We start from the raw sequence: 27,024 nt of genomic DNA on the forward strand, positions 1-27,024 counted from the left end.
AAAAGCACTACCTTTGGGGCTTATATTTATGTGAAAATGAGAATAGCAAAGATCTTTACTATCTCATCTAGCTTTGGGAGTTAGTAAACTCAGTAAGTACAGCTTAGAAAATCAATTGTCAGATTTCTTATGCTTATTATCAGGAGGAGGGTTGGAATACTTGACCTTTTAAGTCTATTTCCAATCTAAGATTCCATGACTCTATTAGATAGGGTTCTTAACATGGAATCTAAGAATCAGTTTTGTTTTTTATAAGATTTTATTTTTCACAATTACATGTAAAAATCAATTTTTAGTTTTTTCTCAAAGTCTTGAGTTTCAAATTTTATCACTCCATCCCTGAAACAGTTAAGTAATCTGTGTACCTGGTTCTGTTCACTTCATTCTACATGTGAATTGGTTTATTTCCTTTGCAAATTTATGTATTTTAACTTTATGCATTTAAACACACTTTTTAAAAAAACACATCTTTTTCTTTTTTTTTTTTAAAGGTTTTTTGCAAGGCAATGGGGTTAAGTGGCTTGCCCAAGGCCACACAGGTAATTATTAAGTGTCTGAGGCTGGATTTGAACTCAGGTACTCCTGACTCCAGGGCTGGTGCTCTATCTACAGTGCAATCTAGCCGCTCCTAAACACACTTCTAATAAGGGATCCATAGGTTTCACCAAACAACCAAAAGGATCCATGACACAAAAAAAAAACCTGAAGCAACCCTGAACTGGGTGACCTGTAAGATCAATGAATTTATTCTATTCATTAGACAGTCTATGCCAGAGAATCTCATGGATTAGACCTCTTGGAGCTCCACAAAATCCTTTCATGGGCTCACAATGGCAAAAATTATTATCATAACATTAAATGTTTTAATTTAATTGTCATTATGTGTGAGAGAAGGGTTTCAGAAAAACCGACATCCATATGAACTGCAAAGTGAAGTGAGCAAACCAGATCACTGTAAACAGTAATGATAACACAATAATGATGAACTATACAATTCTGAATGATTCAGAATAAAAAATACTATCTACATCCAGAGAGAGTTAATGAACAGAGTGCAAAAGCCTAATTTTCTTGGTTTTGTTTTCTTTTTTTTTGTTTGCAACATGGCTAAGATGAAAATGTTTTACATGATTTCACATGTATACTTGATATCATATAGATAGCCTTATCAGTGGTCAGAAAAGGGGAAGGAGATACAGAATATAGAACTCAAAATAAGAAAATTCAAAGTAAACAAATAATGTTTCTAAACGGGGAGGAAGCAGGGAGAGTAGAAAAAGCTCTCAATAAATTTTTAGGTATAAACAGATCCTAAGTAAAGCTAAATACTTAAGTATATTACCATAGAAAGACATATGAACTGAATAAATATTGAACTTCAAGACATTTAAACAAATTTATTATACATTGTCTGAACATTATTGATATGTGTAAAATTATACTAGATAACTAACAACATTCACAATTACATAATGAAGAGTTAGGAAACCAGGTTGTTTGATAACAACCATGGCTTATTGACCATCTAATTGGTCTTATAAAATCTAGTTCTCAATTATAAAGTAGTAAAAAATTTTGGGAGGCAAGTGGGTGACTCAGTGGAGAGAGTACTGGGCCTAGAGTCAGGAAAATTGTGTGTGTGTGTGTGTGTGTGTGTGTTAGCAGCTCTTGCTGTGCATGGATCTGGAAAAAAAAAGATTTTTCAGAAAAATATGGGAAGACTTAAACTGATGTAAATTAAGTGAGCAGACCCAAGAAAATATGTTATTTATACAATAACAACATTATAAAGACAAACAACTTAGCTTTAGGAACAACACTGACCAAACAATTTCAGAGGACTCAAAAGATGAAATATGCTACTCATGTCATATGCAACTGATAGTCGAGTATGGAACAAAATATTAATTTGGCAGGGGTAGGAAGGAAAGGAAACATGCCCAGGGTAAGCATTTGTTTTGCTTGGCTATACATGTAACTGCAGTATTATTTTTCCTACTTTCTCAATGTGGGTGCAGAAAATAGAGGGAAGAGTATGAGAATGTGGATTTGAAAATAAAATTTTTAAAACCTTCAAGATCATTATGATCCATCATTACATTATGCTTTTTACTATGCTATAAATGTTATAGGGCACTCAGTCAAAATGTTCTGTGATCAAGACATAACATAGACCATGACCTCTTATTAAGTTGATTCACCTAAATTTTCTTTGCATTGAATAAAATTTTAAACTCCTTTTGGTCTGGGATTTTTCAACCTTATTGCCTTGCATAGTGTTTGGCCCAAAGTAGGTACTCAATAAATGCATATTGAATGACTGACAAAAATGGAATTAATACTGCTTGTATGCCTCTTAGACACATATAATGTGACAACCTTTGTATAAAAGTCTTTAACAAAGATTCAAACAGCTTTTTCCTACATTGCTTCCAACTTCGAAAAAAACAAACGGTTTTTACCTTTCTGATACTTTTGACTTTGACTCCTGGGCAACATTCATAACTTTATTACAGAATCATAAACCTCCTTGTTGGTTTCAATCCATTTTCTTACTGGCATCATTTTCCTGCCTTTCTAATTAGGGACTATTACTGTTACATTTCATATGCTCCCTCAACACTGTCCTCTTTCAAGGGAAATGACTGCCATCTTATTTACTTTTGGGCTACTGCAACAAGCACTAAAGTATGACTATTTTCACCATGTTTCCAACAATAACCATAGCTGCAATGGGGAAAAGGAATAGAATACCACATTCCCTGAGCAATCATCTCAAATCTGGTTTGGGATGGCATTCAATCACAGAAATAAATAGTGCACAAAAACCTACTTAACAAATAATAATCTGAAATGTCATTTTTCACCAGACAAATATGTTTAGAGTTCCAAAGGAAGTAGTCAACAAAGTAGAACCTTTTGTGAAAGTCCTGGTAAGAAAATAGTCCCTAAAGACTGGAAGGATTTGCATGAACTGATGCTGAGCAAGATGAGCAGAACCAGAAGAACATTGTACACCCTAACAGCAACATGCTGGCGATGGTCTAACTTAATGGACTTGTTCATTCCATCAGTGCAACAATCAGGCACAATTTTGGGGTATCTGCATGGAGAATACCATCTGTATCCAGAAAAAGAATTGTGGAGTTTGAACAAAGACCAAAGACTATTTCTTTAATTTAAAAAAAAAATCACCTTATTATATAATTTTGCTAGCTTTTACCTCATTTTTCTTCCTTAAGAATATGATTTCTCTCTCATCACAACCAATTTAGATCAATTCATACCATGGAAATAATGTAGACTAACAGACTGCGTTCTGTAGGGGGTGGGGGAGGGAAGCAAGATTGGGAGAAAATTATAAAATTCAAAATAAATAAAATCTTTCTCAAAAAAAAAAAAGGGGGCGGCTATGTGGCACAGTGGATAGAGCACTGGCCCTGGAGTCAGGAGTACCTGAGTTCAAATCCGGCCTCAGACACTTAATAATTACCTAGTTGTGTAGCCTTGGACAAGCTGCTTAATCCCACTGCCTTGCAAAAAAGTTAAAAAAAAATACTCCCTAAGTTAAAAGACACTTATAGGAGCTAAGAAGAGTATAGAATAAGGAGGGGCGGAATAGGGATGGAGTGTTAAGAGGAAGACTGGGAAGACTGGAGAAGGTGAGCAATTATAGATACATATTTTTTGTTTCTAAAAACTAAACAGTATATTTAGTAATGGTAGTTTAAAGATATACTGTTATCTCTAAAGTGCCTTTGTAAATTTTAATCTATATGAAATTCTTAATTCATTCCCCCATACATAGAAATGTTTATTGAAATAAATCAGTGCAATAACTCCTAACACATAACTAACAAGAACTTTCTTCTACTTTCTTCTCATTATTAAAAACTTGTTCACAACATCCTATAACTCACAGGGTAAGGGAGCATATAAAAGTATAAATATATAAATATATATGGGCAAAGGGAAGCATAACAAGGAAATCCTGAGCAGTAGGTTGGAGGAAAAAGGAGTTGGGGTAATGAAATCCTTCATTTAAATTCATCATTTTAAACACTGCTGTTATGAGAAAATGGATTAAAAGTATTATTTATATATTATATATTTATATATTAAAAAGGAATTTAACTTATTTATAAATTAGGGATTATTCAGCTATTTCTAACTCACTCCAACTATATTTTGCTTCCATGTTTTAAATCTCAATGATGTTCTGAATAATTTTTTTCACACAGGTTGCTTGATGTTAATTACCTTGGGAATATAATCCCAATCATAGAATACCTGAGACAAAGGGTATGAACAATTCAGTAGCTTCTTATATAATTTCAAACTTTTTTAGAATGGTTCACAACTCTACTACCAGGGAAGTAATGCTTATCTTACCATAATTCTCAAGACATGAAAGCATTTACTTAACATCTTTACTAATTTAATAAATGTAATGCAATACATCAAAATTGTTTGACATATACCATCTCTATGATTACTACTGATTTTGAGCAGTTTTTCAAAAAGGTGTTGTCACTGTGTACTACTTTTAGACACATTTCATATCTTTTGACTATTTGCCTATTGAATAAAACTTCTGACTCTAAAACTATGACAATTATCCTAAGTTTTTGAATGTCATCCTTTTATCAAATAAATTGTGGTATAACAATACAATGGAATGTTAACTGAGACCATAAAAAATGAAAGCAGATCCAAAAGAATAATAAATACAATTACCACAACAATGTAATTATCACATACTGCATGATAATAAAACTCAAGTCAAACACCACAGAAAATGTTGGTACTATGCTATCAAAATTTGAGCATACATTCTTCCTTTCTGTTAACTATTAGTAATTCATTAAAAATATTAAGTGATGCTGTATGGGATAAATGTACTTTTTAGGAAGAGTAAGAGTTGCTATCTGGGTGGTTGGTAGGAAATGTTTGTTGCATCAAAACAAATGTATAAAACAAAATAAAGTCTTTTTTAAACTGTAATCTGATAAAAACAATGGATCATTCCCTGAATTATATTGGTTTGAAAATAAAACTGTCAAAAGCCAAACATCTCTTTTAAGAGTTAAGGGGAAGAATGTCTGAATCAGTATTTCCAGTAAGATATAAGGTATTCAAAAGGAATTATAAATACTAATGTAAATACTTCAAAAAATATTTAGACTGAAAAATTACCCCATCATCATCAAACAATTACCTCTGCCTCTCTTTTCTTTGCTCGGGCTTTCTCCACTTCATCCATTACTTTCTGGGACTCTTCCACATTGCCTTCAGCTCCAAGTTGTTCCACTTTGGCTAGTAATTTACCAATTTCCTCATTCAATTCATGGACACGTTCTGCCTAGTAACAAACAAAGAAGAGAAGATGATGAATAAAACCATTCACAAGTAAAAGTTACAAATTTCAAATCTAGTCTTAAAAAATCTGGAATAGAATTCAAGCTGTCTAAACTTATACTGTCATACCTTGTTTTACTGCACTTTGAAGATCTGTGGCAAGTCAATCAAGTTTATCAGTACCATTTTTCCAAACAACATATTAACATTTTGTCACTTTGGCACATTTTGGTAATTCTCATTGTATTTCAAACTTTTTCAATATTATTATATCTGTTATAGAGACCTCATCAGTGATGTTTGATGTTACTACATTAATGGAATGATTTTGTGGCACCATGAATTAGACCCATATAAGATGGTGACTTAATCAATAAATGTTGCTGTGTTCTGAGTGTTCCACCAACCCAGCCATTTTCCAATCTCTCATGCTCTCCTCAGGCTTCCCTATTCCCCAGAACATAACAATATTGAAATTAAGCCATGACTGCTAAGTGATCAAGTAAAAAGAATAGTCAATGTGGCAAACTTCACTGCTGTTTTATTTTAAGAAACTGTTATAGCCACCTCCCAAGCCATCAGCACTACCTCATTTGGCAGTCACCAACACTGAGGTAGGACCTCCCACCACTCAAAAGATCGTGACTGTTTGAAGACTCAGATGCTGGCTAGCATTTTTTAAATCAAGGTATGTAAACTTTTGTTATGGTGTAACACTACTGCAGATAAACATAACTTTTTATATGTATTGAAAAAACAACTAATTCATATGACTCAATTTATTGTGATATTCATTTTACTGTTGTGGTCTGGAACAAAACCTGCAATAACTCCAAGGTATGCCATTCAAACATGGCAAATATGTAGTTTTGTTTACCCTTCTTATGTGTTTAAAGAGAGAGGTCATCTACTTGATCATAGTGAGGATATGGATGAAATATGGATACAAAAGAGTATGACACCAAGTAGAATGTAAAAAGGGTAAAGGAGAGGTCATGACAAAGTAACGTAAGAAAATTTAAGGAGATATCACTTTTGTCTGAAGGAAAATAGCTTAATGGAAAGGTATTTGGGCCTCAAAGGAAATATCATCTATGTGGGGGAAAGCAAAGGCACTGAGAATCATGTGCATACAAATACGGAGATGAAGAAAAGCAGGGTGATATCAACCAAATAATAGCCAAGTAGAGTTAGAGTGATTTTTCAAAGAGTTGATGTCACATAAAGATGATGTGAAAAAAGCATGAGGAAGTGAGCATGTGAAATGAAACCGGAAAAACAGCATGGAGTCAGACCTTAAATGCTAGCTTAGGAATTTATATTTTTTACAAGCGATTACAGGAAAAAAAATAAAATAACTTGGCTAATATAATCCTACATCCTAATGGGGGTGAACAGCAGACGGGCAACAAAAATCTTCAGGAAGAACACAGAATCATCATTCATCTCAAAAATCATCTAGTTCTGGACACTATGAAAACAGGATGATGCCTTCATGATTTATACTATAATGTATGAGAGATTTATTACTCAGAAGCTCCTAAAGCCTTGGTAAGGCAGCTTGATGGTGCACTGAGCCCTTAAATCAGGGAATCCGAGTTCAAATCTGGCATCAAGATATGCAAGTAAATAGCTATGTGACCTTGAGCAAGTCACTTAACCCTGAGTGCCTCGCACCCAGGGCCATCTCTAGTTGTCCTGATTCATATCTGATCATATCTCTAGAGGAGAAACTGAGACTGGTGACTTAGCACAGCACCCCCTCACTCAAATTTAATTCACATGCTTGTCATAGCATCATCTCTCTGAAGTCATGGTCTTCTTCAAAACATTAAAGCCTCAATAAACAAAATTCTTACCACTAGTCTACTTGGCATTATCAAATGGTTCAACACCAGATACAAATGCAAGTTTTATAAAGTAAAATTACTCTAAAGAAGATGCATTACTATCTGTTTTACTGCTATATCCTAAGGAAGGACCAATGGACCTTATAATCTAAACCTATATTTGTTGCTTTCTCCTATTAGGATGTAATCACCTTGAAAGCAAAGACTATCTTACTTTACTATTTGTATTCCTATCCCTTAAAATAGTCTTTTACCCATTTATTCATGTATTCAAAAAAATATTATCTCCAACACCTTTTCTTCCTAATAAGTTAATATCTATCTAACAACTTGGAGTTTTTAACTAACATTCAGGATATCTCTTAAAACTTGCCAACTGGACTCTTCATTCACGGATATCCTACATTTTCTGATGGTATTTCACTGAATTTTAAGATAGTCACAATAAAAGTCAAAGAAACTAAATTTTTCTGCTACAAATTTAAAACTTTTAAAATTCTTACTTTAGCTGCCACTTCAGCACTAATCTCTTCCTGAGTTTCTGCTAATCTTTTCTTGGCCACTTCTGTTCTCCGGTCACAATCTGCAATGAATGACTGCAGATGATCCATTGCCTAAGATTTAATAAAAATGCAATTATTCCAAGTAAGAGCAATTATTTTTCATGGAAAGAATACTTCAATCATACTAAAAAAGCAAAAAAACTTATCCATGTAAATGTGTGTGTGTATAAAATAATCTCAATTGAAACTAAAATAATAATGGGGCGGCTAGGTGGCGTAGTGGATAAAGCACCAGCCCTGAAGTCAGGAGTACCTGGGTTCAAATCCGGTCTCAGACACTTAATAATTACCTAGCTGTGTGGCCCTGGGCAAGCCACTTAACCCCATTTGCCTTGTAAAAAATAAAATAAAATAATAAAAACAGGCATCAATTAAGAAATTAAATTATATAAACATATTAAAAATACTACAGTAATCACTAAAAAACCCACCAATATTTAACTGAGTGACATCAAATACTAAATTATTTCTAAATTGTAATAATAAATTTAATAAAAATAAGAGATGCTATTGATAATTGGATTTTCCTACTTATAATAATGTACCAAAAGTATAACTAATTTCATCTGAAGCACCTATTTTCAGAAGACTATTTCAGGTTCCCAAACTAATTATTTACTTTAAAAAACTTGAAACAGCAGCAAAAAAAAAAAAAGATTTAAATTAAAAGCATAAACAAAATCATTTGAAGAGTTTTTTTAGAAAGGATGAGTAGTCATTTGATACTTTCAGTTTGAAATTGCTTTACTTATACTACAGGATAACTTTATTAAAATGTTGTTTCTTGATACTATTGATTAGATAAAAATATCTATTAGATAGATTGAAAGAATGATTCCCAAGAGTAAAGATTTATAAAATTACTAAATCAGGTCATCTTTAAGTAGTGGTAATATCTAAGGACCAATTAATTACTGTAATACATAACATAAGGACAAGTATTTCCATTTTATAAAATGGTTGTGATACTGTTCACTGGAATAAAGAGTGGGGACTGAAGTTGGGAATGAGGGAAGAGGTTAAGTAGCAAGGACTGTTATTTTGGAAAGGGAAGAAAAGGATAGTCTATGAACATCCATCTAGGTGGCCATTTAACATATAAGGTAAATAAAGTGAACATGCTTAAACTAAATTGGAACCGACTATATTTGAAATCTTTCTTCTGGCTAACATTAAAAGTTATTACCATACCTCTTTTTTTATTCTACTTAGCATTAAATGTACAGGTTTTATAAATCAGAATTTCAGAGAAAATTCTTGGCTCTCCAGAAAAGAAAAAATAAATCTCCTCATTCTGAATCCAAATAAAAAGTTATTATCACAATGATGAAAAGAATGATGAAACCCATACAAGTTGATGCATTTTTGCCTATTTTTTAACTATAAACAGGAAAATTATAATATGCTAAATTCATATTTTATTATAAACTCAGTGCTAGTTCTTAGGAACCCTTCTTTCAGAATCTCACAATTAGAAGAAATCTGTCACTTCCATTAGCTTTCATATTAAAACAAAATATTGTTTTTATAATATAAATATGCACATACATATACATAAATATTTGTTCGGAAAGAAATAATCCACATGAATTTCACAAGAGTATATGAATTGTGAAATCTAATATGTCTTTGAAATAGCCATGAGTTATAGTCCTAAGGAATGTATAAGAGTTCTTAATCTGGGATCTATGAATAAATTGCAGGGGGTAGATATGGAGAATGGGAAGAATACTTCTATATTGATGGAAAATATAATTAATACATATTATATAATTAATTTCCTATAGGTTTAATTTTATGAATTTAAAAAACATTTTGAGAAGGGGTCCAAGAAACAAAAAAGGTTACAAACACTTGCTTTACATTGTGTGATCATCAACCATGACTGATAGCTCCTCTCAGCAATACATAGATCAAAGACAATTCTAAAAGACTTGCATTAGGGGAAGCAAGGTGGTACAGTGAATAGAGCACCAGCCCTGGAGTTAGGAGGACCTGAGTTCAAATTTGGGCTCAAACACTTAATTGCTTAGCTGTGTGTCCTTGGGCAAGTCATTTTAATCCCATTGCCCCTTAAATAAAAATTAAAAAACAGAAACAAAAACAGCTTGCATTAGAAAATGTCATCCACACTCAAGAGAACAAACTGGAACTTAAAATACAGATCAAAGAATATGATTTGCCTTTTTAATTTTGTTTTTTTTTCCCTTTCTCGTGTTTTTTTCCTTTTTGTTCTGATTCTTTTACAGCATGACTAATATGGAAATATGAGGAACATGATTGTATAATTTACAAGCTATTCTAGGGTGGGGGAGGGAAGGGTGGAGGGGAGAAAATTTTACAAAAATGAATGTTAAAAATTATCTTCACATATAATTAGAAAAAGAGTAAAAACACTTTAACAAATAATTACAAAAGTAATTATAAATAATTTGATACCAGTTATATCCTATTCAGAAAAAACATTGGTCTAAATGCAAAATACATAAATCGATTCCAAAAGAAGTCAATATAAAAAAGTAAATTACATACATCAAGCTCAAAGAAAAAGTCTTGTTCTTTGGATGCAATTTCATAATCTGCTCTTAAAGCCAGGTCATGAACCTTCAGACATTCTCCAAGATCCATCCTCTGAAAAAAAAAATTAAATAATGGTAAAAGTTACAAAATAAAACGTATTTTAATCAATGTCAAGCACAATTCCTGCACAAATGTATACATTCAATATTATTTTGTTGTCATACTGTAATACCTTAAGATAGATAAGAGTCTGCTTAAAATTGACCTTATGTTATAAAGTCTAAAGATTAATTTTTGTAATGCCTTTCAAACATGGAAGACTATTACTTTATGAAAAACAAAATTACTGAACATTTTATCCTATTATGCCAAAAAATTTGGAAAGTCCCAGAACCTATTTTAGTATATCATGCTGAGCTACTTCCATTGATATTTATAAGCATGTGTATTTACTAATAGCAATATGAATAAAAGTAGTATCACTAATAATAAATGAGAAGACTGTTAGAAATTTTGCTTGCATGGTAATGGTTTCTTCTTTAGATCTCAAATTTACAGAATTTTTAAAAATTATAACATGAAATATATAATAGAAATAAATGATGAAAATAAAGAGAGAACCATGGGGTGATTAAGAACTTTTGGTGGCATCAAAAATGAGAGGAGTCTTGAGTACACACTTTCAGAGGACACAAACTTCTTACAGTATATTTCCCAACTGCAGCTCTAAACTGTTCTATACATAATGGATACTCAGTAAATATTGACTGTTATTTGAATATCTTCTTTCTACTTCAGTATTCACCTTTCCTTCCTTTCTTTTCTCCAATTCCAATAAGAATGTAAAATTATAAACTCTAACATTAAAAAAGAATTGCTTTTCAGAGAGTTTCTCTGTATTTATGAAAACAACTAGTTTATATGTGAACAGTTAGTATTAATCCATGGATATGTAGGTATTTATCATTTGATTAATCTGATAAAAGATTAATTCCTTGAATAAGTGCTTCTCTCAGTTTTTGGATACTTTCATGAAAAGCCACCACAAAGGGAAAATTAATAGTACCACAGGATTTCAAGATTTACTTAAAAGTTTCCTATGCTTTTAAAATGGGTATTGCAAAAATACTTAAAACATATTGGTATAAACATTTCTCTTAATGATAATGGGAAAATAAAATTATTTATTAAACCAATAAAAGAAATTAGGGGAAAGAATGTGCATTAGACTCAATGCTTTCTATTCCACTGTATCCCTGTGAAACTTTGGCCAATTCATTTAATGCCCTTAATTCATCAGAAGGTCATAAGATGACCTTCAGTCATCTTATCTATAAAATAAGGAAGCTGGACTAGGAAATTTCTAAAGTTCCTCACAGTGCTAAATCTATGATCTTATTAATTAGCCTACATAAAAAACTTTACAAGTTTTATAAAAGAATAAAAAAGCCAAAACATAGATTAGTAACACTTGGAGAAAATATAACAAAAGAAAATGAAACCAAGGCCAGGTAATTTAGGAAGAATGCAAAAAATGTGGAACCATTTTTAAGAATTATGTTAGGATGCTGAAGTTGAAGAAAAACTAAAGTTGTCAATCAATGTTCTAGGCACACACAGAACAACAAAGGAGAGGCCCAGACCTGCCACATACACAGAGTAGAAGAAACAACTCCACTCTTATTTTGTTTTTAATATTATTTGCTTTTATTTCTATCAAGAAGCATGAGATTTGGGGTGGCTAGGTGGTGCAGTGGATAAAGCACCAGCCCTGGAGTCAGGAGTACCTGGGTTCAAATCCGGTCTCAGACGCTTAATAATTACCTAGCTGTGTGGCCTTGGGCAAGCCACTTAACCCCATTTGCCTTGCAAAAAAACTAAAAAAGAAGCATGGGATCTATGGTGGGAAAAGAACAGAAAAGTGGTTAAAAAGAAGTGAAACTTGAAATAAGTAAATAACTGCACAGTTGTTTGTCCTAATAAATTCAGATCACAGACTAGATGAATTATAACCCAGGGTATTTAAAAAAACTCATTGAAGGTATCTTAAGAACTAGAACTGACCCCTAAAATAATATAATTCAACTCCCTCATTTTACAGATAAGGAAATTGAGGTCTCTAAAGAGGTAAGGAATCTGTTTAAGCTCACAAATGCAGTATATAACAGTCAGAATTCAAACCCATGTCCTGTGTCCAAATCTCATATTCCTTCCATAATACCATAATACCAAGGAGGATGGAAAGGACATAGACACATAACATTCCCTAGACAAGAGATGCTTTAAACACATTTTGTTTGGGTTCTTTTTAGTTTTAGTTTTTTTGTTTTTTCAAGGCAATGGGGCTAAATGACTTGTCCAAGATCACACAGCTAGGTAACTATTAAGTGTATGAGACCACATTTGAACCCAGGTCCTCCTCCTAACTCCAGGGCCAGTACTCTTCACTGCACCACCTAGCTGCCCAGCAAACACATTTTGTGTGAAACTAGTATAAATATTCAAAGGCAGCAATATGTCCCTAATGAATTATTTTAAAGTGTGAACAATTTATAAAAGGATAAATACATTAAAACTCATCATTCAAAAGGGTGCAAACTTGATAATAAGTGAAATACAAATTTGAAATATTATTTTGCAATCAAATTGGAAAAACTAATTAGAAGTGCTAAAACACAAGGCTGGCAGGATTCTGAAGAAAAAAGTACTCTGATACCAAGTTGGCCAAATAGCAAATTGGTGATATCTTTTTGGACAACAATTTGGCAGAGTTACAAAAATCATCATACCCCTTGTACTTCAATAAATTCATTATTGACCATCATCAAGGCAGGGGTGGGAGGTGGGGGAGGGAATCTGTTCAAAAATATTAACTGCTGTGTTATTTCTAATGAAGGAAAATTGGAACCTAAATGTTCAACAATTGGAGAATAGCTACCCAAATTGAGGTTTATTGATAATAAAATACTCTAAAGCCGTTAAGATAAATAATTGAACTGAAAATATGGATATGCATGAAACATGAAATAAAGAACTAGAATATTATCAACAACTATAATAAAGTAAAAATGTAAACACAAGTATAGAAGTGAATGCATAAACTAGAAAAATGGAAGGGAATAATAAATTGTTGCAAATATATTTAAAATATTTAAAGTTAAGCTCATAAAAACAGTAAAACTAAAGCCTAAGTTATTTCATGTTTTTGCTACCTTTTAATATAAGTATTTTCTCCACAGTGAATGTTCAATGCAAAGACAAAATTGAAATTTGAAAAACTGTATATAATGGCTGAGTAAGTAGGCTGTTATTTAAATTATTTTTAGAATAAAACTAGGATTATTACAATTACAAATAATTTGGAAGCAATTCTAAGTAAAAATCCCTTTTAGATAGCAGCAAGTAACAAGTAGTTTACTGCATATTTAATTCCTTCTACAAGTCTTTCTTGTTTCAAAAACTGGCTTTTCAATTCATATACATCTATTGTTCTAGTTTGAAAAACTTTTACACAGGAATTAAAATATCAAACTAAGAACTCTAAAAAAGTTTTCAAACACCTATTCTTTGTAATTAAATCATCTCTAAATTTCTTTTTCCCTTCATTCTATAAATTCCCAATTTTTACTATCTTCCAAACCAGACTTTCCTCACTAATCTCACTTGATTTGTATCACCCTTTTTTATTTTACCAGCCTTGAAGATACTGCTTCCAGTTGTTTTTGTCATTTTAACTTATGATGCAGCCTCCCCAAATGAACTCCATAATCCTTGAGGAAAAGATTTCATTTATTTTGTTTCAGTTTCCTGCACAGCACCTAGTAGAGTTTTCTGCACAAAGTAGGTGTACAGCAAATGCTTCTTGGCAAATTTAGGTTAATAACAGGTAAATACAAGCAATGATTATCCCAGACCACAGATAATCCATAGACTATGCAAATGATAAGTCATATAAGCAAATAAGAGTACTACAAAAAATAACAACAAACATTTATTAACCACTTACAGTGTGTAGAGAACTGTGCTAGGCCCTGGAGAGATAAAGTTTAGATAAGAAAGTTTAGATAAAACAGGAATTACAGTAAATCAGTTGACAAATGCTAAATCACTGTATTAATCTTGCTTCACATTTCTGAGGATAAGGGAACAATTGCAGAGAAAAGTATAAAGCAAAAGAAATTAACCAGTTTACCAGGTCATAGATGATACATTCTTCAAAAATAGTGATAATAAAGTTAAGTGTAACAACTGCCAAATTTTGTAGGAAGATAAAATTCATTTTTATAGGAAGACAGATTGATAATCATATTAACTGCCAACTACTGTGAACAGTAATTGTGGTTTTATACTAGGCAAGATCTATGATGAAGTACAAGAGATAGCTCTGCACTGCAGGTGTTCACCACTTCACTTCACATACAAACAGAAAATCTGACCTCACATTTAACTCAAATTTCTATAGCCAGTTTACAAATTACTTTACATATTATTTCATTTGATCCTCACGCAGTTTTTTTTACAAGTACTATAGAATTAGTATTCCCATTTTATAGAGGAGGAAACAGATTGAGATTGACCAATATAAGATGTGGGATCTTCCCTGATTCCAAACTCAGCATTCTTTTCACGCAAGTAACGAGACCTCTAAGCTTCAGTTTTCTCCGCTATTAAAAAAAAAAACTTTTTCACTTACCAAGATGAGCTATAGAAATTAAAAAATCTTCAAGTTTAAAGGGACCACAGCAATACCTGAGAAGAATTCCTTCCACAACATACCCAACAAGTTGGTCATCTAGTCTTCTGAATAAAAGGGAACCTACTACGACCAGAGCCCATTCACAGATAGCTCTGAGTGTTTTCTCCTTTCACAAAAGTTAAATCCACCTATCCTCCCAAGTCTTGACCTCTAGTATCAAGCAAAATAAATTTAATGTCCCATTCACATAATAGCCTTTCAAATACTTGAAGATAAATATATCCCCACCACACATACACATCTCTTTGTACCCCCCTCCCCCCAGTCTTCTCTAGGCTAAACTAGAGAATAATCTTCTCTAGGCTAAACTAGAGAATAATCCAAAATACAATAAATCATTTAATTAATTAATGATGAGCAATGAATACTAACAAGTATTGATATATATGCTCTGGAAATCTAATGTCATTTCTACATATTTAATTAATTTATAATTTAATATTCCTAAATATTCCTAAATTTTCATAAGGCAAGGCCCTTAACCATCCTAAATGACTGCTTCCAGTCACTGTCCAAAATACCAGTTTCCTTTCCAAAATTTCATTCAGAGTTGGACACAATATTTTTTCAATACAAAACTCTAATCCTGAGCATTATGTCTTTTTAAAATCAGTCAAAACTGCATTTGCTTCCTTGGAATCACATTACTGACTACATACAAAATTATTTAAAAAATACTCAAAATAGTAAAGAACTATATTAAGCTATCCACAGTAAAATAGTAACAAAAGGCAATGTATAATGAAATACAAAAATGAATGGTATAATCCTTACATGTTTATACATAAATGATTAGAAAAAACAGTATAGGCTGGAGTTGTCTCAGAAGGCTGTAGGGAAGAGATGAGATCTGAAGAAAAGAATTTGGACATGTAGAGATAAAGGCAAAAGTAGAAAGAAAAACATTACTTAAAGGTCTAAGGATAGTGAGTTAAAAAGCTAAAAACCAAAGCCATCCTACTCTCTTTAAGTATTTTATAAAGACTAAAGAAAAAAGACCAGCTTTGCAGAAAGATATCCTGAAAAACAGGTATGTAAGAACACTCAATTTATTTGAACATAGGAATGACAATAATATGACAATATTATTCAGGATAGATGGGGTTGGGATGAATGGGGACACAACTGTAAGCAAACCAATCAGGAGTCTGTTGCAACAATGCTGGGACAGTGGTGTAAGAACTAAGAAGCCAACATTGATACATTGAGTGATAAGGCATTATGAGAACAACAAAAGTAAATGAAGAAAACCTTCGGTTAAGTGATGAGGCAATATGACAAAGAAAAAGAGCATTGGCTCTTGAATCAGAGGATCTAGGTACAAATCCTCTAAAACATGTACTACACCTTGAGTGATTTCTGGATCACAATTTCTTCATTTGCAAAATGAAAGAGTTATACTGGGTGGCCTGACACTTATAAACCTGTTAAAAGGAAATAACAAATTAGAGTTAATCATTGAATTGTAAATTTAAACTGGAAAGGAAACTCTTTTTCCAAACCCCTCATTTTTACATGTGAGGAAACTGAGGCCAAAAACAGTTAAATGACTTGTCCAAGGCCATTCATACAATTAGATAGCAAAATAACAAAATTTCAGCATTGGCATGACTGTGGAAAAACAGAAATACAATTAATTGACTAGATGATTTGGCAGTTTTCCAAGGCAATATGGAATTATTTAAGAAAAGTCACAAAAAATTAAGATCACAGACACAATCCTACTTAGATTTAAAAATTTATGGAGACTACAACAAGAAAAGGCCTATCTATACAAAACCTAGCATTATTATAAAAAAAAAAACCCTAGATATAAACTATGTGTCAAACAACTGGGAAATGATTAAACTTTAACATAAATGTAATGGAATATTGCCGATAAGTTATAAATATGAAATCATTATGAAGAAAGCAATGAAATATGGAAAGATGCAAAATATGGGAAGATGCAAAATATGGAAAGCAAATAAAAAATAGGAATTATATAAATGAAGACACCACAAAACAGATAAAATCCAATGAGCAACAATGATACTATCTTGTGAAATTTAAAGTACAGTCTTCTAAATCAGAACTGTCCAAGGCGTTTTTATGTGGCCCATATGTAGGTACATATTGTTTACTGTTTCAATAAAAACTTTTAAAAGAAGGTTGGACAGCCCAATTCTAAATAATAAACAATAAGATTATCAATGCATTTATACTTCATAATACTTTGCTTTTCATTGTTTTGAGGAATTTTAATGTGAGGATAGAGAGTTATTCTCATTTTTTATTTTTTAGGACAGTCTTCCTATTGTTGTATTTCATCTATTTGAGTGCCTATACATGTTAACAGAAATAAAAATGAAATGTACAAATAACAAAATATGTCCATGTAACTAAACTTGAAATTGTTGACAGAGAAAAATTCAGCTATTTTTCCTCCAGCCAAAATCAAAATCAAAATATTCAAAGAGATAGACAGTTTCAGAAAGGCACAACCATAGATTAGATCATAATCACCTTTATACAGATTCAGAAATAACCTAAAAATTACAAATGGGAAAGCTTCAAAAGATTTCCTTTTTTTTTTTTTGTTACAAAAGCAGTCAGATTTAAACAAAAGCAGCCTAAGAGAATTTATTAGTAATGCTAGCTTGGCAATAGCTACCCTGGTAAAGCAAGAATCACTCCATATTTTATTACTAATTCAATCCCTAAAATTATATTCAAGAAAAATCATATGCAACTTAATTTATTTTTAACTTTTGATAGTACACTTAAAATTACTTGCATGGATAACTTACTATTAACTTAAACCATGGTTAATTTTTAAATATGGGTGGGTATGACAAGCTTTAGCCACTAATCATATTCCTGCACCACACACAATTATTATAAATGAAATCTGCCTTGGGGGAAAAAAATCAAGTATATTTAGAAGTCAAATTCAATCAAAAGTTTCTTATCTGGCACTTAAAAATAAATACTTCCTTTGCCAACAAGATAATAACCTGCAATCTAATAACTAAGATCAGTACCAAAACAACCTGAAATTCAAGTCAAGCTAGGTGAACAATGAATACTAACAAGTATTGATATACATGCTCTGGAAATCTAATGTCATTTCTATATATTTAATTGCTATTATCAGTTTTAATAGAAACATAAAAGAGAACACACTTTATTAAACACTAGCACTCCAGATGGTAAAAAAAATTAGTGGCTCTACTGTTACTACAAATCACTTTTAAAACACAAATCTCATTTTTTAATTTCACAAAAGCTTTATTTTTCCATACAGTGTTTTTCTGATTGGCTGAGAACATTTTCAAATATTGGGACTTCATGTAGGAACATAGTTTTTTCTGATAAGAACCCTCATCTCATTTTCTCCCTTCTACATGGAACAGGCAATCTATGACTTAAGAAAAAATGCAGAATTGATTAACAATATCCAAATCATCTTAAGTTGGATAATATGTCTTCTTGGGAGAGTGGGGGGGGGGGGAGAGAAGATAATCAGTGTATTGAACATGATCATTTCTTTGTAAGAGAGTTTCTTTACAGATTGCTTGCTTTGTCTGATGCTTTTTGGTCAAGACATACACTGTAGACTGATACAGTGGAAAAAACTTTTCCAATAACCTCCTTCATTGCCCCTGTGACCTTGGACCAAGTTACCTAGCTTCCCTGAGCAGCCACACTGTCACCTGTAGAATGAAGGGTCCAAGAGAATAGTTTCTGAGGCTTTTCCAGCTCTCTATATAGCATCTTTTTTGAAAATATCAGTGGTCTGGGAAAACTTGATGACAAAATGTGGATCAAACCTGTTCATCCTCGGGCCAATATTCTGAAAAAAAAACTATGAAACTGTGGTGGCTTGAAGAACCAGGAGATAAGGGACTATTTGGATTTTCTACTTTTTATGGTATACTTTTTTTGGCTTAGTGTCTCTCTGAGAAAGGAAGATGAGAAATTCCCTCTGCCTTCAGTATCATGTTGGGTGAAAAATTACTTCTAATGTCTGTTTCCTTTATACCTAGTCCTTCCCAGACTTCTTTATCTTCTAAATTCAGGTAAAAAGAAGAGAAGTTAAGGTACAGACTAAGCCTTGGGAGAGAAAACAAGCCATTAAAAGAAAAAAACTACCTGGGAAATTTAAATTGGCTCTTAAAGTTAAAACAAACTTTTAGAATACCCAAAACCATTCGATCCTTTCCACAAAGCAGATAAACCTTTACTCCAGGAATGATTTAGGGACTATAATGCAACTATTCTTTCTTCAAAGTAAGAAACCTTAAAATTCCTTCTCAAGACCAAGAACAAGAATAAACAAGAGGGCTGACTTGGGTCTCTTAAGATTCTCTAAGTATAAGTGGGTATATACCTAAAATGGACAGTTTAAACATAAACATTTTAGGGGCTTAAAAATCTCAAGTCTCTTATTATTATCATAACCAAATCTGCTCAATATAAGGTCCTCTATTGAGACTATAATTTTATACACACACACACAAACACCTATCATATATATGTATGTATGTATGTATATGTATGTATGTATCTTTACTCATACAATCATATATGAAGCAGTTATTCTCATGTACCCGAAGAGAAGTTGAGTCAAAAAGTCTTGGGCAAAAGAGAGAGAACAACAAACGTGTCCTTCGGTTGTATCTAAAAGGGTATGTGATCAAACTTGATTTTTTGAAAATGAGAGAAAATTATCATTTTACAAAGTGGAAAATTCAAAAAGCACCTTCAAAACAGGACTTTAAACTGTGACTTAAAAATAATTAATATGAAATATAGTGAATTCTCTGGGTATGAGTCACACTTAATTTAAAAAAGAAAAACAAAAGGCAAACATATAAATGAGATTTTAACAAATATACCAGTATATATTTTTTAGCACAAGTGAATGTAAATTCTACAAGACTGTGACATTTAAGATTAGAAGGGTAAAATCTATTATACTTAATTTCATAGCATAAAAAAGTAATTAAAAAGTAATTTGCTTAAAATAGAATTTAAGGAATATTACCATTCAAATTTATATTGTCCATCTATATGAGCTTAAGATGAGTAAAATTTCATTTTTTAATGTGAATGAGCCAATGACAAAAGAAGTCCTTTATATTTAGTAAGACAACATAAGAAATCTCACATACTTCACCACACTTCCCCTTAAATTCAGGCTCCTTTTTGTTTTATTCAGTGCTTTGAGAATCAAACTGCTTGTTCGTTAGGGATGATTGAGTCATATGCAGTGAGAGAAATCAAGTCAAAGGCCAAAAAACCAGTGATAAAGGGTGTCTACAACCGCAAATAAACATTTAAATATCCCTCACCTCCTAGTTACTCAGACTGCAGGATTTTGTACAAAGTGCTATTATAAAAAAGAAGAGGGCAGATAGGGGGCACAGTGGATGCCATGCCAGGCTGGGAATCAGAAAGATCTAATTTCAAATCCAATCTTGTATAATTACTAGCTGAGTGATCATGAATAAGTTGTTTAACTCCAACTGTTTCAAAAAAGAAAAAAGAAATCTAAAGGAAAAGAAGTAATTTCCAACTTGGAATAAAGAGGAGCTCAGAAAAGGTACCATAAGAGAGGTGGCACCTATTCTAAATCTGGAAAGAAGGTTTTCAACAAGTTTTTCTTTCTCTTTTCTATAAGATATTTTTAGACCAAAGAGAACAGCTTTCAAGAATATATGAAGGTGAGGAGCAGCTGGGTGGCATACTGGCCCTGGAGTCAGGAGGACCTGAGTTCAAATCCAGCCTCAGAGACCTAATAATTACCTAGCTGTATGGCCTTGGGAAAGCCACTTAACCTAATTTACCTTGCAAAAACCTTTAAAAAAAAAAAAGAATTTATGAAGGTAGGGCAATTAGGTGGCACAGTGAATAAAGCATCAGCCCTGGAGTCAGGAAACCTGAGATCAAATCCGACCTCAGACACTTTAGGTAATTATTATTACCTAGCCATATGACCTTGGGCAAGTCACTTAAGCCCATTCCCTGGCAAAAACAACCCCCTCCCTCAAAAAAAATACATGAAGGCACACTATTTGACAGAAACTGCTAGGAAAACTGGAAAATAGTAGAGCAGAAACTAGACACAGACCCAAATCTTAAACCCTATACCAAGATAAAGTCAAAATGGGTACAGAAGTTTGTCATATCTATGGAGAAGGCAGGAGAGTTTATGACCAAACTATAGATAGAAAACACTGTAAAATGCAAAATGGATAATTTTGATTATATTAAATGAAAAAGTTGTGGCACAAATAAAACCAAAGCTCAAGTCACAGGACCAATTTTTTTCTCTCAAACCCACCAAAGCAATTTAATTATTAATTATAGTCTCAATGCAGAAAGCTGGGAAATGTTTTTACAGCTAGTGTTTCTAATAAAGGATTCATTTCTGAAATATTGATGAATGATCAAAGGATATAAACAGAGTTTTTAGATGAAGAAATTAAAAGTTATATAAAGTCATATATGAAAAATACTCCAAATCATTATTGAGAAATGTAAATTAAACAACTCTTTGGTATCACCTCACACCTATCAGACTGGTTAAAATGACAAAAAAAGAAAATGATCAAAGTTGGAGAGGATGTAGGAAAACTGACTTTAATGCACTGTTGATGAACTTGTGAACTGATCCAATCATTCTGGGGAGCAATATGAAACTACTGCATACTCTTTGATCCAGCAATACAACCAGGTCTCTATTCTAAAGAGATTATTAAAAAAAAAAGGTAAAAAGACCCACATGGACAAAATTCTTTATAGCAGCTCTTTTCAACTGGCAATGAATTGGAAAATGAGGGGATGTCCATCAATTGGAGAATGGCTGAACAAATTTTGGTATATGAATGTGAACCAATACTACTGTTCTGTAAGGAATCGTGAGCAACTGGATTTCAGAAAGCCTGGAAAAACTATCATGAACTGATGCTGAGTGAAGTGAACAAGAAGCAGGATGACTATGATGGAATTAGCTCCTCCTAGCAGTCCAGTAACCAAGGAAAGTTCTAAAGGACTTGTGATGGAAAATGCCATACATATTCAAAAAAAAACCTGTCCAGTCTGAATGCAGACTAAAGCATATTATTTTTACTTTTTTAAAACTTTATGCTTTCTTTCCTTTTTCTCATGGTTTTTCTTTTCCCCCCTTTAGCTCTGATTCTTCTTTCACAACATAACTAATATATAAATATGTTGAACACAATTTTACAAGTACAACTTCCATTAGATTGTTCACTGTCACTGGGAAGGGGGAGGGAAAGGAGCTTGCAAAAAAGATGAATGCTGAAAATTACCTTTGCATGTAATTGGAAAAAAAATAAAATATTGAAAAAAAAAGAATACATATTGGGAAATACTGGGAAACAGAGAGAGTGGGTCCATTTGGCTAGAATCTAGAGTACATGAAGACAGAATGAAATAAAACTGAAAATCTAAGTTGGAATAAAAAAAGTCTGCAGTCCTTAAATCACAACCAGAGAGTTTGGATGCAGGGAGAACCTACTGAAGGTTTCTGATTGGGGAATAACATCTTATAACATTTCAATTCAATATTATTTGGAAGAATAGAGAGGGGAAACACTGGAGCCAGTTAGAAGAATCATCATAATCCTGGCTAAGATTAGAATTGTTTGGCAGTGCAAATGAAAAGATGCAATGGCTCTCCAGAATAGCTGCTATGCAGTTCTTTTTTTGGCCATAAAGAACTGGAAATTGAGGGAATGCCCATCAACTGGGAAATGATTAAATAAGTTGTGGCAAAAAATTGTGATGGAATGCTATTGTGCTATAAGAAATGACAAGCAGCATGGACTTATATGAACTGAAACAAAATGAAGCAGAACCAGAAGAACATTGTATGCAATAATAGTATTACTTTAATGATGAAATGTGAAAAACTTAGCTTTTCAGATCAATACAACAATCCAATGAACTCTTGATGAAATATGCCATTCATTTCTGAACTCTGTGTATATTAATTTTTTACTTTCTATATGCTTCTTGATTTTTATTGCAATATGACCAACATGGACATAAAAACAAAGTTTTTAAACATGTAAGCTGCTATCTTGTCTCTTGTCTGACTGTCTCTTGTCAAAGAGGTGGCAGATTACAGGTATGAAATAAAACATTTTTAGACATAGCTAATGTTTCACTTAGTTTCACTATACTGATTTGTTAAAAGAAAGTTGTCTATGAGGAACAGTTCAGGGTCAAGAAGAGAAAAGTAATTAAGAAGTGAAAGTGATATTTTTAAAAGAGCATCAATTTAAAACATTTCAAAGGAATAACTACTACATGAGAACAAGACAACAGCTATAGCTTGGTTCTCCCAACATTCAAGATGAACAGCTCATATCACTCTTTTATTAAAGACAAACTCCAGGGGCAGTTAGGTGGCACAGTGGATAGAGCACAGGCCCTGGAGTCAGGAGTACCTGAGTTCAAATCCGGCCTTAGTTACTTAATAATTACCTAGCTGTGTAGCCTTGGGCAAGCCACTTAACCCCATTTGCCTTGCAAAAACCTAAAACAAACAAACAAACAAAAAAAGACAAACTCCACAGATCCTGATCAGCAAAAGTATCTGTACCTACAGCATAGTTACTATACATAGTGCATCCCTGACATAAATGCTGGATGAAGGTTCTGAAGATAATATTTCTTAGCCATGTCAGTGGGCAAATCACCTAACTGCTTGATAGGTATTATGATGCCTATTTCTTATTAAGAGGATTTAAAATTTATGTCAAAGTCATCTGTAAACTGCTAAATCAATACTAGGTTAAAATTATAGTATTATTCTCAAGACCTTTCCTAGGCACTGCCCAGAAGATTCTCCTTATTTGGTCAGTGGTAAGGAGGCAAGAAACTCTAAGTGAATCTCTCTTATAATATCAGTGATCAACTTTTTTGGGGGGCATAATCTGCCTTAATATTCATTTTTATTTAAAAACAATGAAATTCATTAATAACAGTTTTTTTTGTATTTTCTGAATGGACATTAAGAAAACTATTTAAAGTACAACTATTTAAAGTCCATGATTTTTATCAATGACAAAAAAGGGATCTTTCTTAATGAAAAGTTTGGTAACCCTCACCCCAAACTGCATTTAATGATTCCCTACTCCCCCCCCCAACAGTGCCAGTCATTTTTGACATTTTTATTCCCACAACTACATTTCCCCAGGCTTGAAACTTTGGAATTGTCTTTGTCCCCTCTTTTGTAATCAGCATACAGTAGTTTTTCAGGATTTTTGATTGAGATGTAGTTTGTTGTAATTAAAAAAAAAAAACACTGAAGTAGCAGGTCAAGAAAACTAATTTACTTCTTATTCTGTCACTGACTAGATTTGTTACCTTAGAGTTTGAGTTTTTAAACCTCTCTTGGTCAAAGGATCTGAACATTGGGGGTGGCTAGGTGATGTAGTAGATAAAGCACCAGCCTTGGAATCAGGAGTACCTGGGTTCAAATCCGGCCTCAGACACTTAATAATTACCTAGCTGTGTGGCCTTGGGCAAGCCACTTAACCCCATTTGCCTTGCAAAAAACCTAACCAAAAAAAAAAAAGATCTGAACATTTGGTAGATATTTCCACACTGATTTCTTTTTCATTTTTTTTAAATTTTATTTGAGACAATGAGATTAAGTGACTTACCCAAGGATAACAACTAGGCAATTATTAAAGTGTCTGAGGCCAGATCTGAATGCAAATTCTCCTGATTCCAGGGCCAGTGCTCTATCCACTGCTCCACCTAGCTGCCCCATCCACACTCATTTCTAAAATTATTTGTGTACCTGTCTTCCCATTGCCAGGTCAACAATGGACTTTTTGATCTTTCATGACCTAATTGTATGAGTGTGGACAAGCCACTATAACTCTCTAGATCTCATTTTCCTCAACTGTAAAAGTGAGGATGCCAGTCTAGATGACCTCTCAAGTCCCTTCCACCTTAAACTCTACAACTTGTAATAAATAAGCGTTAAATACTTTAATCTCATAAACCCTAATCGTCATGGAAATAATCATAGGAAAAGTAAACTAGAGCTCAAGTCACAGGACCAATGTTTTTCTCTCAGACCCACCACTCACAAACTAAGATCTCAAGAGTCTTAATTTTATAAATTAAAGAATGAGGAAGTCTCCCTTGATCATCCCCCCAGGATAATGGTGAGGATTAAATGAGAATATGTATGTAAAAATGCTTTGTAAACTGTACATCTTTGTATAATCAACAAAATACAAAATATTAAGTGTAAGACTTGACATGGATATAAAATAGGTCATTATATGAAGAAAAAGTTCTCTTAAAGGTTCTGAAGTAGAAGAAAATATTTCCTTATTAAAGTTTTAAAAAGAAGAGACTGTACCTTACTAAAAAACTGACAGGACTTCATAATGCACAGTATTATTTTAAAAATACTGTTACAGAATATAAGCTTTCTTTGTCCTCTATCACAGGAAAATTAAGAGGTTTGTTAATAAGGCACAGATCCAATATCCATGGCTTTTTCATTTCCTTCAATTATTCTAAAGTGGGAGTTAATCAAGAAGATAAATCTCTACTTCATGGCTGCTTTAAAAAATTTCAGACTTATGTGATCTGAAAATCATGCAGAAATCAACACCCTACCATTATCAAATGTAGCATGTTAATGAGAAGAGTTTTTTAACACTGTCACTAAAGGGATGGCAATTCTGAATAGTCATCTCCACAAGTGCCATAACATCTAAATGTCAGGAGTTCCCTACTTCTTGTAAAAAGGTTCAACATCATTTGATCTACCACAAATCATTAAAATAGTAGGCACTTAATAAATGTTTATTGAACTAAACTGGAAAATTCATTAGAATCAGCCAAAATCATACTAGTGTTATAAGGCACTAAGTAAAAATCCATTATTGAAACCATTCACATTCAATTAAAGAAATAGGAGCTGCATAAATTTAGGCGTGTATTAATTTGTTTTCCCCACTTTGCCACTGTGATTTAATCATCTAAGTGTAGTCTTTTTTTATTTCAGTTTTCCTTGGTTACATGCAAAAACATATACTTTTTTACAATAAAGTTCCAACCAGATTAGAATGTCACTGAAACCGCTTTAAACTGACATTTACAGAGCTCAATTAAAAAACAATGTTTATATAATACTTTAATAATTACCTTTGTTTTCCAAAAAAATTTCTTTGAATGGCCATTAAGAGGGGGAAATAACCATAAATTAAAGAATAAAACTGAATGTGGTAGAAATCTATTTCAATAGAGATCTAATTACAAATTCAGAAATACCATATCATAACTATTTACACTGAAATTTAGCTATGTAAAGTAAGAGAGACAGAAAGCCTGTAATAAGTATTAATTCTGTTCTTTCCTAATATCATTAGCATAAAGAGGTTGTAAACAGATATCTCATTATACCTATGACTAGAATTGAAAAATTCATTTTCTACAAAGTGGTTTATTTTTATTATCATTAAATAATCAAGGTCTATTAGAGTTAAGGAATACATACAGTTCCAGAGAGAACATCATGAGGACAGCAGTTGAGAAGGTGACTCTTGCATACTCTGTCATCGCTGAATTTGATTCGCTGACGGGTAGTATCTCCTGTAATATAGGAAAGTAACAACTAAGGTTACACAACTAGAAAACACTTATTTTCATATAATCCTACTTTTGCTAACCTTTAATGAGTATGTACACATAATAAATAAAAACTAACCCTTCATTAAGTTGATTAACATAATGTCCTGTGTCAGAAATTATTTAAGTATGCAAACTATAATGGACAACATGCAGTTCCAATATAAATTAATGAATAAGTAATTCAAAAAGTCAAAGTTGGAAAAGCAATGCATTATAATAAATCGGGTACACATCATAGAATCAGAATTTAGAGCTGGAAGGGACCTTAGAAATCATTAGTCCAACCTCCTCATTTTGCAGA

The 27,024-nt window shown here is 32.5% G+C and overlaps 1 protein-coding gene across 2 annotated transcripts in view; it reads right to left on the minus strand.

Annotated features, from left to right (window-relative positions):
- LUC7L2 (LUC7 like 2, pre-mRNA splicing factor) overlaps positions 1–27,024 on the minus strand; it is a 62,315-nt gene that overhangs the window by 17,306 nt on the left and 17,985 nt on the right. For both annotated transcript variants that reach the window (XM_074193580.1, XM_074193579.1), the window contains 4 exons: positions 26,590–26,684; positions 10,304–10,402; positions 7,712–7,822; positions 5,219–5,362 (listed from right to left, as the gene is read on the minus strand). In XM_074193580.1, the coding sequence (XP_074049681.1) occupies positions 5,219–5,362; positions 7,712–7,822; positions 10,304–10,402; positions 26,590–26,684 (449 nt within the window). The remainder of the gene's footprint in view (positions 1–5,218; positions 5,363–7,711; positions 7,823–10,303; positions 10,403–26,589; positions 26,685–27,024) is intronic.

The sequence above is a fragment of the Macrotis lagotis genome, chromosome 7 (genome assembly GCF_037893015.1).
Source record: "Macrotis lagotis isolate mMagLag1 chromosome 7, bilby.v1.9.chrom.fasta, whole genome shotgun sequence".
NCBI classification, from domain to species: domain Eukaryota; kingdom Metazoa; phylum Chordata; class Mammalia; order Peramelemorphia; family Peramelidae; genus Macrotis; species Macrotis lagotis.